This window comes from Mercenaria mercenaria, chromosome 9, assembly GCF_021730395.1.
Source record: "Mercenaria mercenaria strain notata chromosome 9, MADL_Memer_1, whole genome shotgun sequence".
NCBI lineage: Eukaryota > Metazoa > Mollusca > Bivalvia > Venerida > Veneridae > Mercenaria > Mercenaria mercenaria.
This window is the reverse complement of record NC_069369.1, coordinates 64152550-64166732: the sequence shown is the minus strand read 5'-3', so window position 1 is coordinate 64166732 and position 14183 is coordinate 64152550. Positions and strand designations below refer to the sequence as shown.

Here is a 14183-nt window from a genome sequence, read left to right as displayed (position 1 = left end):
ACGGAAGGACGACGAAAAATGTGACTGTGTACAAACAGTAAATAAATACTGGCCCCCCATGGCAATGTCATGTAGTACGTGCTTTCTAGCCCAATTTTGTCCTTTTTCTTATTTTGCATTAACTTAAGTATTAAGTTGTCATTTATTTATTTCCCAAGCTACATTTTCACTAAAAAGATTCATAATTATGTGAAATTAATGTGGGTTACCAAAGGCACTTAATCATAATTATAATGTCATTAAAGTTATGGTCAGGCAAGAAGTTTACATCATTGCCTGAAAACCAGTGTCGAACAGACATCAGTGATGAGTTGTAAAAGATCTGGAAAAATGCTATAAAAGGCAATTAGGAATAATGGCATGAAGACAACATTTGAATGAGACGTTTGGCACACAAGAATGATTTGTGAGATACCAGATGAAACTGAAACCAAAGACCAACTCAGGATCCATCGCCATTCTACAAGAAAACAGTTAACAGAAGGAAAAGAATAAATGGCCTGAATTTTTTTTGTATTTTCTTGAAGTGTCGCGCGCAAGACCCAGGTCCGTAGCTCAAAGGTCAAGGTCACACTTAGACGTTATTTTAAGGTCATATTTCATGATAGTGCATTGATGGGAGTGTCCGGTCCATATCTTTGTCATTCATGCATGGATTTTAAAATAACTACGCATGAATGTGTGGCACAGTAAGACGACGTGTCACACGCAAGACCCAGGTCCATAGGTCAAACTTTCAAAGGTCCTAAACTCTAACATCGGCCATAACTATTCATTCAAAGTGCCATCGGGGGCATGTGTCATCCTCTGGAGACAGCTCTTGTTATGATATACTTTAGTAAGAATCTAGGTGGAAGAAAGATCTTACATGCCTTCCCTACCCTGGGACATAATGCGGAATAAAAAACAGAGCATTGGCCAGATTTTTTTTCAGCTTAACATCTTTCATTGGTAGACATAAAGACAATTTTTCTAAATCGCAATGACAGATTCTATTATTTTCCTGACAGTATGAACATTATTATGACATCATTATAGTGCAAATAAAATAATTAAGCTCAATCAGTAGAGCACTCCCTAGTAATTAAGTGCACAGTCTCTGATCTAGCCCCACACATTTTTTGCACCCAATGTTGGCAAAAAGCCGGTCAATATGAGTATTGACCGGTCCGGCAGTCAATACTGGTTAAAACCGGTCAATACTGGTCGATTCAATACTATGGTCACTCTTGGGTGGTCATTACTGGTTTATTCAACACTTACATAATGCACATTCAAAGATTGGCACAGGCTGTGATAGTAATATAAAAATAATAAAGCAATTTGAATAATATAAAATTTTGTTCATTTATAAGTATAGTGGTCAATACTGGTCGATTCAGTTTTGGTCAGTGGCAATGTGTCCTGGTCAGGCTCAGTTTTGGACAATATACCTAGACTGGTCAGTGATCAACACTAGTTTATTCAAAGCTTTTATCTTCTTACAGTAGTCTTTATTTTAAATTAATTAAAGATTTTATTAATATAAATTACACTCACTGAAACAGACAGTACTGGTCAATTCAAATTTTGGTCCTACGCAATATCCCTGATTAATGCATATAGTGGTCAATATTGGTCAGTTGAATACTTTGATTGCATAACTTATTTTACCATGTTCAAGCATGTCAATAATACAGTGGGATTATTGATCTTGACACCTAATTAGTGACTAGATAGACAGGTCTGCAACATCTATTGTATATTGTAAGACATGGTGTCAATTAGGCAATGTGACAATTGCTATCAAAACACAATTAAACCACTTCTGTGAAAGGGTCCAAGTGTTTTGCAGCAGCTTTTCATTAAATTGTTTATACCAATATAAAAAATCATTAGATTTATCACTTGTGAATCAAACACTTACTGCTACAGTTTATGAAATACTGTCTACAAATGAAGTTCAGCAAAACTATATATCTTTGTAATCTAATCTTAACAGAAAATGTTTAATAACCAGTATCAATCAGTATTGACCAATCAACCACTTCTGACCAATTTGGGAGTACTGATTTGGTTGCTTCAACTAAATACTAATGCCTGCATTTACCATAATCAAGCCCCAGATGTTCTTAAACAGTCATTATTTAATTGTTCATAAACTTTGCAAAATATCTGTCAGTATTGACTAATTGACCAGTATTGACCAATTGACCAGTATCGACCACTTCAGGGAGTACTGACCGGGACGGTTTTAACTAATTAAAACCGGGGGCGGTTTTAACCGCCCAACATTGTTTGCACCCTTTGACATTTGGCACCAACATGTGACTTCTGCATGCTACCTACAAAGTTTGCAATACTTTGGGCCTATGGAACTCCTGGATCAATAATTGAAATTAAAATTTTTCTTGCTGGCAGACAGCCAGTTTGGTCAATCTCTGCAGCACTCACCCGCAATAATGTGGTCCCTGGACCAAGCCCCTATAACTGACTACAATTTTTCTCACTCTGTGATGTATCAAAATATCTTTAAATATGGTTGATTAGTATATAGTCTAATATTCCCGATTATTGACATTTTACAAATTACATGTTGTATATCACATACACTACACTGCACATATACTTGCATCACGTATAGATTTTATAACGTTTAGAATTGTGCCTGCTTGAAACTGCATGAAAAAAATTCATTCTTTTCACATCGAACAAAATACTTAATATTGTTATCAAACCTTACCAAAAACAACATATATGCACGGCTTGATCATTTCAGTTAGGGTCACATCCGGGCACTAATTGGCAGAATTTTTTGTCAACACTGCCACAATTTCATCCACAAAATTCCGCAACACATGCAAGCTTAGCCCTTGAAACTGTTGCATTTTCTATGCTTACCATTTAATTCATCCTTCTGCAAAACTAAACTAGGATTACTCATTGTGAAACTGCAATAAAAAGCCAGATGAATTAACGCGCAATTTACTGACGTGCACTACCCCTGCAGTTTGTTATTGTTTTTAATGTTTACATGTAAACGTCACAAACACGTGACTTTAATTCTATCGGTGATTGGACAACATAAATTAACGGCGTGCACATTGTATAGGGCATAGGCCGCTATAATAGTTAACATTATAGGTTACAACACACTAAATTTATTCTATATAAGGATTTCCAATGGCCGCAGCACACATCAGGACCCATTTTAAATGTCTGTAACTTACATTTTCTTGAAGAATATTGTCAGTGCTGAATAAAAATTTAAAAAAAAGTGGGGGTCATGTTTGATGCAAGAAATGTGGATGTATTTTTGACATTTTAGTAGGAAAAATGGGAACTGTTGTTGTATTTGGTGAAGTGAAATTCAGTTTTAGTATGAGTAGTACTTCCAGGTCACAGCAGTGTGATTTTGATGTGATTTTACAGTAAGCAAATGTGACAAGAGAAATCACTATTAGAAGATATATGACCCCTACTTTTCTCTTCATTTTATATCAGTTTTATCAAAACTCTTTAAAATGAGGCAAGGATTTGTTCTCTAAAATGGGTGTAGCTATATTTGGTAGCTCTTTAAAATGTCAGTTTTATATAGAATATATAGGGAAAACTATTTACTGGTGTGTGACCTATACTAATTCAATTCCTTCTTTATTTCATATAAACAACGATATGTTTCTCATTACAGATCTGGTGCAGTCGTTCTGCGCATGTCACAAAATCATTATAATCGGAGCGCACGGTAAAAATACGCAAATTTTGGGGTGAAGACAAAACACTGACTAGACCACTTGACTGACCAGCCAGGGGGTATAATTTGTAGACCACTGGTTTTCAGACCAGAAAACATAACAAACATGTTAGATTAAATGCAATGAAAACATATGTTAGACATAAATTTATGCAGTATAAGACAACGAGAGATATTGAGCTATATGTATTATTTCAGGACCACAAGCTTGAAAGCCAAAATTGAAGGTTTATGACATGTCAATGACCCCAAATTGATATTTGTGACACAGCAATAACTCCAAAAATTTTGGATTAGAGTGTGTAATAAAGGGAAAACAACACATATTCCTCAAAAGTTCATAATGAAAATAATATTATTTACACAGGACTGATGTCCTTCTTTTGTTAAATACTATGGCAGGTCTTGGCAACCACTTTAACAAGTTCTTTGTCAACTTGGAAAATAAGAATTTTAACTTATCACAATCGGACGCATTGTTCAGAATACTGGCTTTAGCAAATAGTTCAGCTCTAAAATCATTACATCACAGTTAAGTATCACATGCATTTCAGACTCTACACTATTACAAAATGGATAGTGTATGTCCCCATATCTTAAACCTTCATAGCGACCTGTCTCTATCCTTAAAGGTGCTACACAACACCAGAACTTACAAAATGCAGATCTTTGTCTTACTGGCAATATCAGTGAACAATGATGTTCCGTTACAAAATCCATTTTGAAAGTATGATAAGTGCGTAGTTTACCACCATTTCTTGAGTGTCGGGCCAGTATTACAACTGATTTTGTTATACCATTCTTGTTTAGATATATTCATTGCTGATACACGTACTTTATCTACTACAGAATACAAAATTGGTACACTGATATTAATATTTTATAATCCAAAAGTACTCAATTTATTATAAGCTAAATAAAACTACTTGTTACATCTTTTACTAGCCAGTCCTATCGCTCAAAGCGCTATCCTCTTGTTAATGCGTGATTCATTAGTACTAGACAAACAAACCAACAGATGTGATACAGATACTGCTTGGCGGCCCGAAGGTGGCTCCCAAGCCAACTCACCATACAAAGCCATAGTAGGTGTATATCTGCCCACATCAAGAAAAAAGCGCATTGCTCTATTCTGACTTTTTTGATTATACAACTTTTCCGAGTTTATAGGGTCATAAATGTGGCATCTAGAGTGTTAACAAGCTTTTGCTTTGATTTGAATGGTGACCTAGTTTTTGACGCCACATAACCCAGTTTCGAACTTGGCCTAGGAAACATCAAGATAAACATTCTTACCAAGTTTAATGAAGATAGGGTCATAAAAATGGCCTCTAGAGTGTTAACAAGCTTTTCCTTTTAATCGAACGGGTAACCTAGTTTTTAACCATACATGACCCAGTTTCGAACTTAGCATAGGCATCATAAAGATAAACATTCCGATCAAGTTTAACGAAGATAGGATCATAAATGTGGCCTCAAGAGTGTTTACAAGCTTTTCCTTTGATTTGACCGGGTGACCTAGTTTTTGACCCCATATGACCCAGTAGGAATCATCAAGTTTTGACCCCACATCTTGGCATAGGAATCATTAAGATAAACATTCCAACCAAGATTCATGAAGATAGGGTCATAAATGTGATCTCAAGAGTGTTAACAAGATTTTCCTTTGATTTGACCGGGTGACCTAGTTTTTGACCCCATATGACCCAGTAGGAATCATCAAGATAAACATTCTGACCAAGAGTCAGAAGAACGTAGTAGAACGACATAGTAGGCGGGTTGCTTCAAATATTCATTAACAAATACGTTTTAATTGTATGAAATATATAAATATATGATATAGAAAAACAGGGACTGGGTAAAAAATGGGGATGGGGAAAGAAATAAATGAAAGTAAAACATACGGGATGCATAACAAGAGGGGAAGGAGGCATCAAAAAGGTAACGGGATGAAGAGAAGAAACACAAATAATATACAAAAACCTATACATAATATATGAAGCGAACCAAACAAAATGTGCACCGCCTTGAAATGGTCAGGTCAGTAACATATATAAAGAAAACTGGAGCGTTAAATGCGTTCGGAGCATGTCAACCTGGTGCATACTTTATTTTCAACTAGCTTGACAAGACAGTGCAAATTCAAACAATTCCCCCACTGAGTAACAGACTGCATAAAATAAAACATAAAAAATAGGTTTAGTCCGGGGTATCAGTACACCAATGTACTCAATAGCTTGTCTCACAACACAATTTTTAAGGGCTGCAAAATGAAAGTCCACTTCTTGCAACATCAAATAGGAAAACGTGTAAACGTGTAAACCAGCTGTAAAGGGGTGAATCACCAAATATACGCTGTGCTTTACAATCATTCAATGTTTTCTTTTGTGCCAGTATAATGTGACTGGGTGGGGTATCATGTCACATCTAGGGCGTGGTATTCAAGTGAGGCAGCTCTATAAAGTTGGTCATTGTGCTCGTTGCTACAAGTAGACACCGTCGTTTATATGACTGAAAAATTGTTGCAAAAGACGCTAAATCAGAACACACTCACTCACTCTATTTCACCCAACAATCTTAAAGCTGAAACTGAAAATGAATAATTTGATTAAACGCTTATTTTTATACAATGATATATTCAATGGCGTTGTACATAATAATAATAATTATTATCATTATAACAATATTAATAATGACAATAATAATAATAATAATAAGAGCCTTATTGTAACAAACAGTCATGACCGCATCCCTCTCCTTGAGGTCATTTTACTCCTATTGCGAATAGCATTGCTTAAAGCATCACATTGTACGCCCAGACGAGCTGATATAGAAGTTCAAACCTTACCAACAAGTGCGTTTAATTAAACAAATATAAATGTTGAAATGTAATACCTTTTACAAAAAATTAAAACAAAATAAAAAATCAACATTTTGAACACAACCTGTATTTACCTTAAAGTTTACTTAAAATATCTGATATAGTCCATTCATGACACTGCGCAAGTCTTACTCACATATTATCTAACATAAAATTTGAAAATGCCGTTTGATTTCAAGGGTAAGACGATTCTCGTGACTGGAGCAAGGAGAGGATTAGGGCGCGGCGTGGCAATTACCCTGTGTAAAAGTGGATGTAAAGTATATGCCCTTAGCCGTACAAAGGAACCACTTGATACACTAGCGGAGGAATACCCAAACATCGTGCCAATTGTCGCAGATGTTTCAAACTGGGAGGATACCCGTGAAAAGCTGAGGTTTTAAGATGGCTTAGTAAACTATGCAGGAATCCAAGCAATAGGAAATGCCGCTATTGATTGGTAAAAGGAAATCATTTGGAAACTGTTCAACACTAACCTTCTAAGTGCAATCAACTGTACACAGGTTATAGCAAAGAAAATGATTGTGCCGAAGATAAAGGGATCTATTATTGTAAATATGTCAAGCATTACTGGGATATCTTCTTTTCCACAAGCATTACCATACAACATATCAAAAGCTGGACTGGATATGGTCACAAAGCAATTTGCCCTTGAATTAGGACCATACGGTATACGTGTAAACTCTATCAATCCTACCTTGGTTGCTACGCCGTTAGCTGTTCATCATATCGAAGCCGGTGATGTTTCCCCCGAGACAATTACATCAAGGACTCTTATGGGACGGACTATGGAAGAGCAAGAATGCGTTGATCCCATTCTTTATTTGCTCAGTGAACATTCTTCCATGGTGACAGGCCATTTGCACGTCTTAGACGGTGGGTTGTTGTCAAATATAACTGTGAAAGTGTAGTTAAAGATATAACAAGTCAAAATGAAAACCCGTTTTGAAGAGTGTTCAATAGATTTTAACCAGTAAAAATCATATGGACTACTCGCAAACACTCTGTCTGATTGTAAGGTTTACTTTTTCTAAGCATAACACGAATGTCGGACGTCAACAGATAAGCAAAAACTTAACAAACAGAACATTGTCTTATTACATGACAGTAACAATTTGTAGAAAAGGATTGCCTTCATTAAATTTGTGAACACAAGTTTCATGTAAGCGTTCTATTTTTGGTTTATATTTATGCTTTGTCTTCTTTTATTATACAATACACTTGTCTTATTGCTATACACATCGTATATAAAAGGAGTATTAGAATCTATAGAAACATTGAACAATCACAACGGCAACAATTGATACTGTTGAACATTGTGCTGTCAATTGGTGTACCCTTACAGACATGTTTAATTTTCATTACATTCTGAAAATGCAAGTCGAATTATATGAATATGTCGGTGTCAGAACGTCATCACACCTTACATTAGGTAGATCGAGGATGGGTGTTTGCCGTCAAGTATTTTCGTTCAAATTCTACAAATAAATGAAAGATTCACAGCGCTGACCGCTTCAAACATCCTAGCATCAATTGCACGCCAAACATAGGGGTCTGGAATTGGCCCAAAAACTGCTATTTTCCCTGATACCCCTCGTAGGGAAATTCGCCGATTTGGGAGGGTCCTATTCCCGCCATATATCGGAAAGTTAATTGGTGCTTGGGCACCTAGAACCATCCTAGCATCTGTCTATAAACATTTACATTTTGCTTTTGGAATTTAGTTATACAGTCCAGTTCAAGATTCTGTACTTGAATCGAGATAAAAAGAATTAAGTTACAAAAATAATGTTCTTATTGTATTAAACTCTACATTTGTTTTCACGAAGGGAATGATAAAACCAAAGATGAACATATTTTATCGTGTTATCCGCATACGGTATTCAAGTAAACTCTTTTATCCAACATTGTTTGCTACGACTCGACCTGTACATTCTATCGCAATTGGCAGGGACATTTAAATCCAAGTCTCCGTTAGGCCGGAATATGCGGGGGCAAGAATGTGATGACCTTCTTCTTCATTCGCTAAGTGAACATTTATAACCCTAATACCCTGCTAAATGTTTATACAGTATAATGAGCTTGGCCATCTTTCAATTTGACAGTACCATTAACTGTTAAAAGGGGTGCTTACCAAAAAGATACTGACTGAATGGTGAACAGTGCAGACCATGACTGCACAGATGTGCAGGCTGATCTTTGTCTGCACTGGTCGCAAAAGCAGAATCACTTGCCAGCAGGCTAAGGGTTAATGTCTGATGCACGTTGTGGATGGCGGGTTGCTGTCAAATATAACTGTGGAAGTGTAGTAAAGATATTACATCAAGTCAAAACGGAACATAGACAGTATAGAATCATATATTTTTCTATGTACATTTTCCAAGAACAGAATTTTTATTTATCTCCTAAGTTGTTCTATGTTATAAGACTTTACGGAATAGCAAGAAGACTCCATAAAAGGCAGCGCTTATGCCTGACCGGGACGGACCTGCTTTGTCTCCTGGTCTGCTACGTCGTCCTAGTTGTGTACCTCTTGGTGCTCTATCTTCTGCTAATGAATTGAGCATCTGCATATACACGATTCGTTAAGATTTTTGTTTATGTAAACTTACAAAATGTACAAGAGCATTTTTGTTCGTTAGAAGCTATGTCTTATTATAGATTTTATTAGTGTACTGAGATAATTCATATAAACATTGTTCCGCAACTTTGGAGAACATGTTGGGGATTAGGAGTAAGGTATGGTAAACCGTTAACAGGTTTCAACTCCCTGGTTGTGTTTTTGACACTGGACATTCCAATACAATGCCATTATGTGTTCCTTTGTTTGGATGCACGGATGTGCAGGCTGATCTTTGTCTGCACTGGTCGCAAAGGCAGAATCACTTGCCAGCTGGCAAAGGGTAATGATGACAGACCCGATGCACGTTGTGGATGGCGGGTTGCTGTCAAATATAATTGTGAAAGTGTAGTAAAAGATATTACATCAAGTCAAAACGGAACATAGGTAGTAGAATCATAAGGACTAACTTCTTTCTCTTGGAAATAGTTGTTTGTTTATGGACGGATTGTAGAAGATATAGTCTTTATTAAACGAACAAGTTCCGAAGTCAGGCGTTTAAAGTTTTTCAAATATATTTTCTCATGTACATTTTCCAAGAACAGAATTTTCATTTATCTCCTAAGTTGTTGTATGTTATGAGACTTTACGGAATAGGTAGAAGACTCCATAAAAGGCAGCGCTTATGCCTGACCGGGACGGACCTGCTTTGTCTCTTGGTCTGCTACGTCGTCCTAGTTGTGTACCTCTTTGTGCTCTATCTTTTGCTAATGAAGTGGGCATCTGCATATACACGGTTCTTTAAGATTTTTGTTTATGTAAACTTACAAAATGTACAAGAGCATTTTTGTTCGTTAGAAGCTATGTCTTATTACAGATTTTATTAGTGTGCAGAGATAATTCATATAAACATTTTTCCGCAACTTTGGAGAACATGTTGGGGATTAGGAGTAAGATATGGTAAACCGTTAACAGGTTTCAACTCCCTGGTTGTGTTTTTGACACTGGTCATTCCAATACAGTGTCATTATGTTTTCCTTTGTTTAGATTGACCTATGTCTATATACTTTACTTTGTCTAAATATGTTTGTGTAGTGCATGTATTTATTTATTTTGTTGGGTTTAACGTCGCACCGACACAATTATAGGACATATGGCGACCTTCCAGTTTTGATGGTGGAGGAAGACCCCAGGTGCCTCTCCGTGCATTATTTCATCACGAGCGGATATCTGGGTAGAACCACCGACCTTCCGTAAGCCAGCTGGATGACCTTCGCACATGAAGAATTCAACGCCCCGAGTGAGGCTCGAAACCGCATCGATGAGGGGCATGTGATTTAAAGTCAGCGACCTTAACCACTCGGCTACGGAGGTCCCATTGAACATATATTCCAATGACGCACACGACATAAACTTCTGTTTCATTATATTATTTACGTTACGTAATGCTCGTTAAGTAACGTTATTTCGATAGAAAACTACGCTGTAAATACCAAAGTGCGACTACAATTTTCACCCCGATTTACGCGAAACATTAGAAAATAATACAGAAAGACTGGCAAAACTATACTTAGAGTGTGACTGATATGTATCATATCTTATAGATAATTACCAGCATGCTATAAATAGAAATATTTCCACCGTAATAAGATTACAAACAAAATCTAAACATTTAAAAAAAATTCTTCCATATTAATAATGTGACGTTTTAGTTGTTACGTTGCCAAATTGAATGACGTAGTCACTCGTAACTGCGTTACATGTGAAAATAGTAAACATGTGGTTAACTTGGTTATACTCAAAGAAATAAACATCTTTTTATTTTAGTAATTGCTCTCCATGGAAATTAGAACTGTGTACCCCGTTTTCGACCGGTACCACGATTTCGCCCGATCTGGACTTGTTTCAGTCGGGCTGGATGCGCGCGCTTAAATTCGGTACACATAAGGGACATGCCGATAAGCCTGATCAAAACTTCACGGCGCATTTCGGTGTGCCGATCACGTGATCGGGATAGCCCAAAGCTGTATGAATCAAGTCCACCTATTGTGGCATCCCTGTTTTAACAAGTACACACAGTTGACCATAGTTATATAACCAGGAAGATTTGGTAATAAATATTTACGCACGCAAATAAAACTTTTGACATGACGTTATTGTATGCGTGTATGCGCAAAACATGACAGTAGGGATAATACACGTTTTTTTATGTATTAAAGTCTGCAGATACCCGCGGGAATGTTTTTGTCCGAGGCCGAAGGTAACTTGGTAACTGATACAGCAAAAGGTTGAATTTTTCATAGGCTTCCATTATAAGAAATGGCCCTGTCACATACCTAAAATTTGGAGATGACTATTAAAATGTGATTCATTTATTAAGTGAACATATACGACACCCAAAAATTTTAATTTTAAATAGGCTTAACCGACCCGATATATTGCAATTTCTCGTAAAAAACTACTCCCATTTGTGGATGGCATATAGAGCCAAATACCCGCTGAGATCTACTATTCTTAAGAAACAATTGAAAAGTCAGACACTTGTAAAAAATTCCAAATTGTAATTGCTTGATTTTAACTGTAAACATTACCCTTTTTTTCAGATCAGCTTAAGACTCATTGACTTATTGATTTCCCTGTACGTTTTTCAACAAACCCAAAGCCAATACCACATAGTATGGATTAGATTGCATCTTTTATGCTACTAAAAGATGTTATACTATGGAAAAAACAAGACGCAGATAACAGATATCCATTTGCGCAGGAATAAATGTCCGCCCCTGGCAAAGCATTTCAAAAATAAAAATCATTCATTATCATCACGTGAATCGCCATGTTAATACACGGGCGTAATACATGGGCGAATCCAGTGAAAAAGTAGTTTTATGCAAAAATGTATAATAAAACAGTGTGAAGACAAATTAAAAGTAAGTAAAATAAAACCGACACAGTACAAAATTTTCCATAACTGACAATGCTATTTGACTTATGCGGACTAAGTTAAACTTTAATTTTTTTTTACTTAAAATTAAACGCAAATACTGAAATCTAAACCGATATAGATCACACCTGGATGACGATCTGGGACAACTTCATAATGTTACGACGCTAAAACATGCATTGGTGTAGAAATTTGTTTGCATTGATAAAATTCACAGTCAGTAATTTTCTCGTGTACGTAAAATTTATGTTTTATATGTTTCTGTTTAATTTGGCAGTAATTTGAACTAACAATGTCTTTTGACTTTAGTGGGAAGAAAGTGCTAGTGACGGGAGCAGGTAAAGGAATTGGACGAGGAGTGGCTATTGCTCTAAGTGAAAGTGGTTGCAAAGTTTATGCTTTAAGTCGGACAAAATCTACACTCGATTCGTTAACAGAAGAATATCCAAGTATAACACCTATTGTAGCGGATTTATGTGACTGGGAAGATACGAAGAAAAAAATAGAAAAGCTTGAGGTTCTGGATGGGTTGGTGAATAATGCTGGAATTAGTGCCCATGACTACGCAGCTGTTGATTGTCCGAGGGAAAATATTTGCAAAGTACTGGACAACAATCTTCTGAGCGCAATAAACTGTTCGCAAGTTATCGCAAAGAAAATGATAGAGGCTAAGGTGAAGGGCTCCATAGTTAACGTATCCAGCATAGGAGGTCTGGCCTCGTTTCCAAATGGCTTACCCTATAATATATCAAAGGCTGCAATGGACATGGCTTCAAAAGTATTTGCTCTTGAACTTGGGCCACACGGAATACGCGTGAACTCCGTGAATCCCTCGCTCGTTATGACACCAATGATTCGAGAACTGATACAGAATGGTCTTCCTCTGGATAAAACTGCTGTTGCTCGATCATCGATGGGTAGGCTTCTTGAGATGAATGAAATAGTTGACCCGATCCTTTATCTCCTAAGTGATCATTCTGCCATGGTAACTGGCCAAATGCACGTTGTTGACGGTGGTTTATTATGTAATATTACAACCAAAATATAACATCATCAAGTTTCAAGGAACGATAGTTTGTTTCTACAAACGGCAAACAATAACATTATACCTTGAGTGCTTGAAGGCATGAACAATGTTGTTGTTTCTGAGACAAAAACTGTTTTCACAGATTTGATGTAATCATACGGATTAAACATTATAAAATTAGTTTTATAAACAAATTGTATCTGTTCAATGTCAACATTCATTTTCTGCATATATATATAATCATACTGTATTTTTAGATTTATATTCGCTTGTATGCTTTTAAAAGGATATATACATGAATAGAGTAGTTACTGTAAATAAATGTGATGCAATAAGTAAATCTTTGATTCGCTTTCCCCGATCCTTTCACATCTGTTTCATTTTTATACACATCGTATGAAATATGTTACGGAAATATCTAATGATTTTGTTTTGCTTTTTCAGCATAAATTATATGTAATGTAATTTGATACTGTAAATAACACAAATGTTCAGTTATTAAAGTTGACGGTAGACCTGGCCTTACTTAACAGACGCTTTATATACTGATGTTATTATAACTTGCGTTCACTTGATATTAGTCATTGCATATACATGTAGTTATTTACTTAGAAACCTTTCATTTAGTATTATATAAGAAGCTTGGATAGTATCTTTTCTTCTAATAGATTTTATTCAGTACTAATAGTTAAATAATAGTTTTCTTCACTCACAAATTATACACATTTTTTTCAGTAGGACTTTCTTTGTTGTAACTTATCTTTTTATGTTAACAGTTAGTTGATATTTTTTATTATGTTATATCTTAAGGATAGTTCTCGTACTTTTGATGGGGTCGATGTTATATAATAATAATAATAATAATAATAATAATAATAATAATAATAACTTTATTTAAAGAAGGTAACACATAAAGATATATAACAGTGTTAGAACATATTAAACATCTTAAATTTCAATGTGGCCTTCTGTAATATTAATAAAAACAGTTCAACACACAAAAATAGATTAAAACCGATTATCTAATTATAGTGGAAGACA

At 35.8% G+C, this 14183-nt stretch overlaps 3 protein-coding genes across 4 annotated transcripts in view; 2 read left to right on the top strand and 1 right to left on the bottom strand.

Moving 5' to 3' along the window:
* LOC123546258 (BCL2/adenovirus E1B 19 kDa protein-interacting protein 3-like) overlaps window positions 1–3041 on the bottom strand; it is a 28711-nt gene extending 25670 nt beyond the window's left edge. The window contains exon 1 of one of the 2 annotated variants that reach the window (XM_045332450.2): window positions 2881–3041. In XM_045332450.2, the coding sequence (XP_045188385.2) occupies window positions 2881–2923 (43 nt within the window). In that variant the 5' untranslated portion in view covers window positions 2924–3041. Of the gene's footprint in view, window positions 1–2722; window positions 2837–2880 lie in introns of those variants that run through there. The other variant, XM_053551570.1, reaches the window with a different exon arrangement.
* Window positions 3042–7171: 4130 nt separating this feature from the next.
* LOC128559310 (cyclopentanol dehydrogenase-like) lies at window positions 7172–7525 on the top strand. Its single transcript, XM_053550609.1, has one exon. It carries the CDS (start codon window positions 7172–7174, stop codon window positions 7523–7525), a length of 354 nt encoding a protein of 117 aa, XP_053406584.1.
* A 4733-nt stretch (window positions 7526–12258) lies between these two features.
* Window positions 12259–13657, top strand: LOC123548058 (D-erythrulose reductase-like). The gene has a single exon (XM_045335287.2). The coding sequence runs from the start codon at window positions 12408–12410 to the stop codon at window positions 13161–13163; it is 756 nt and encodes a 251-aa protein (XP_045191222.1). The 5' UTR covers window positions 12259–12407; the 3' UTR covers window positions 13164–13657.
* The last annotated feature ends 526 nt before the right edge of the window (window positions 13658–14183 follow it).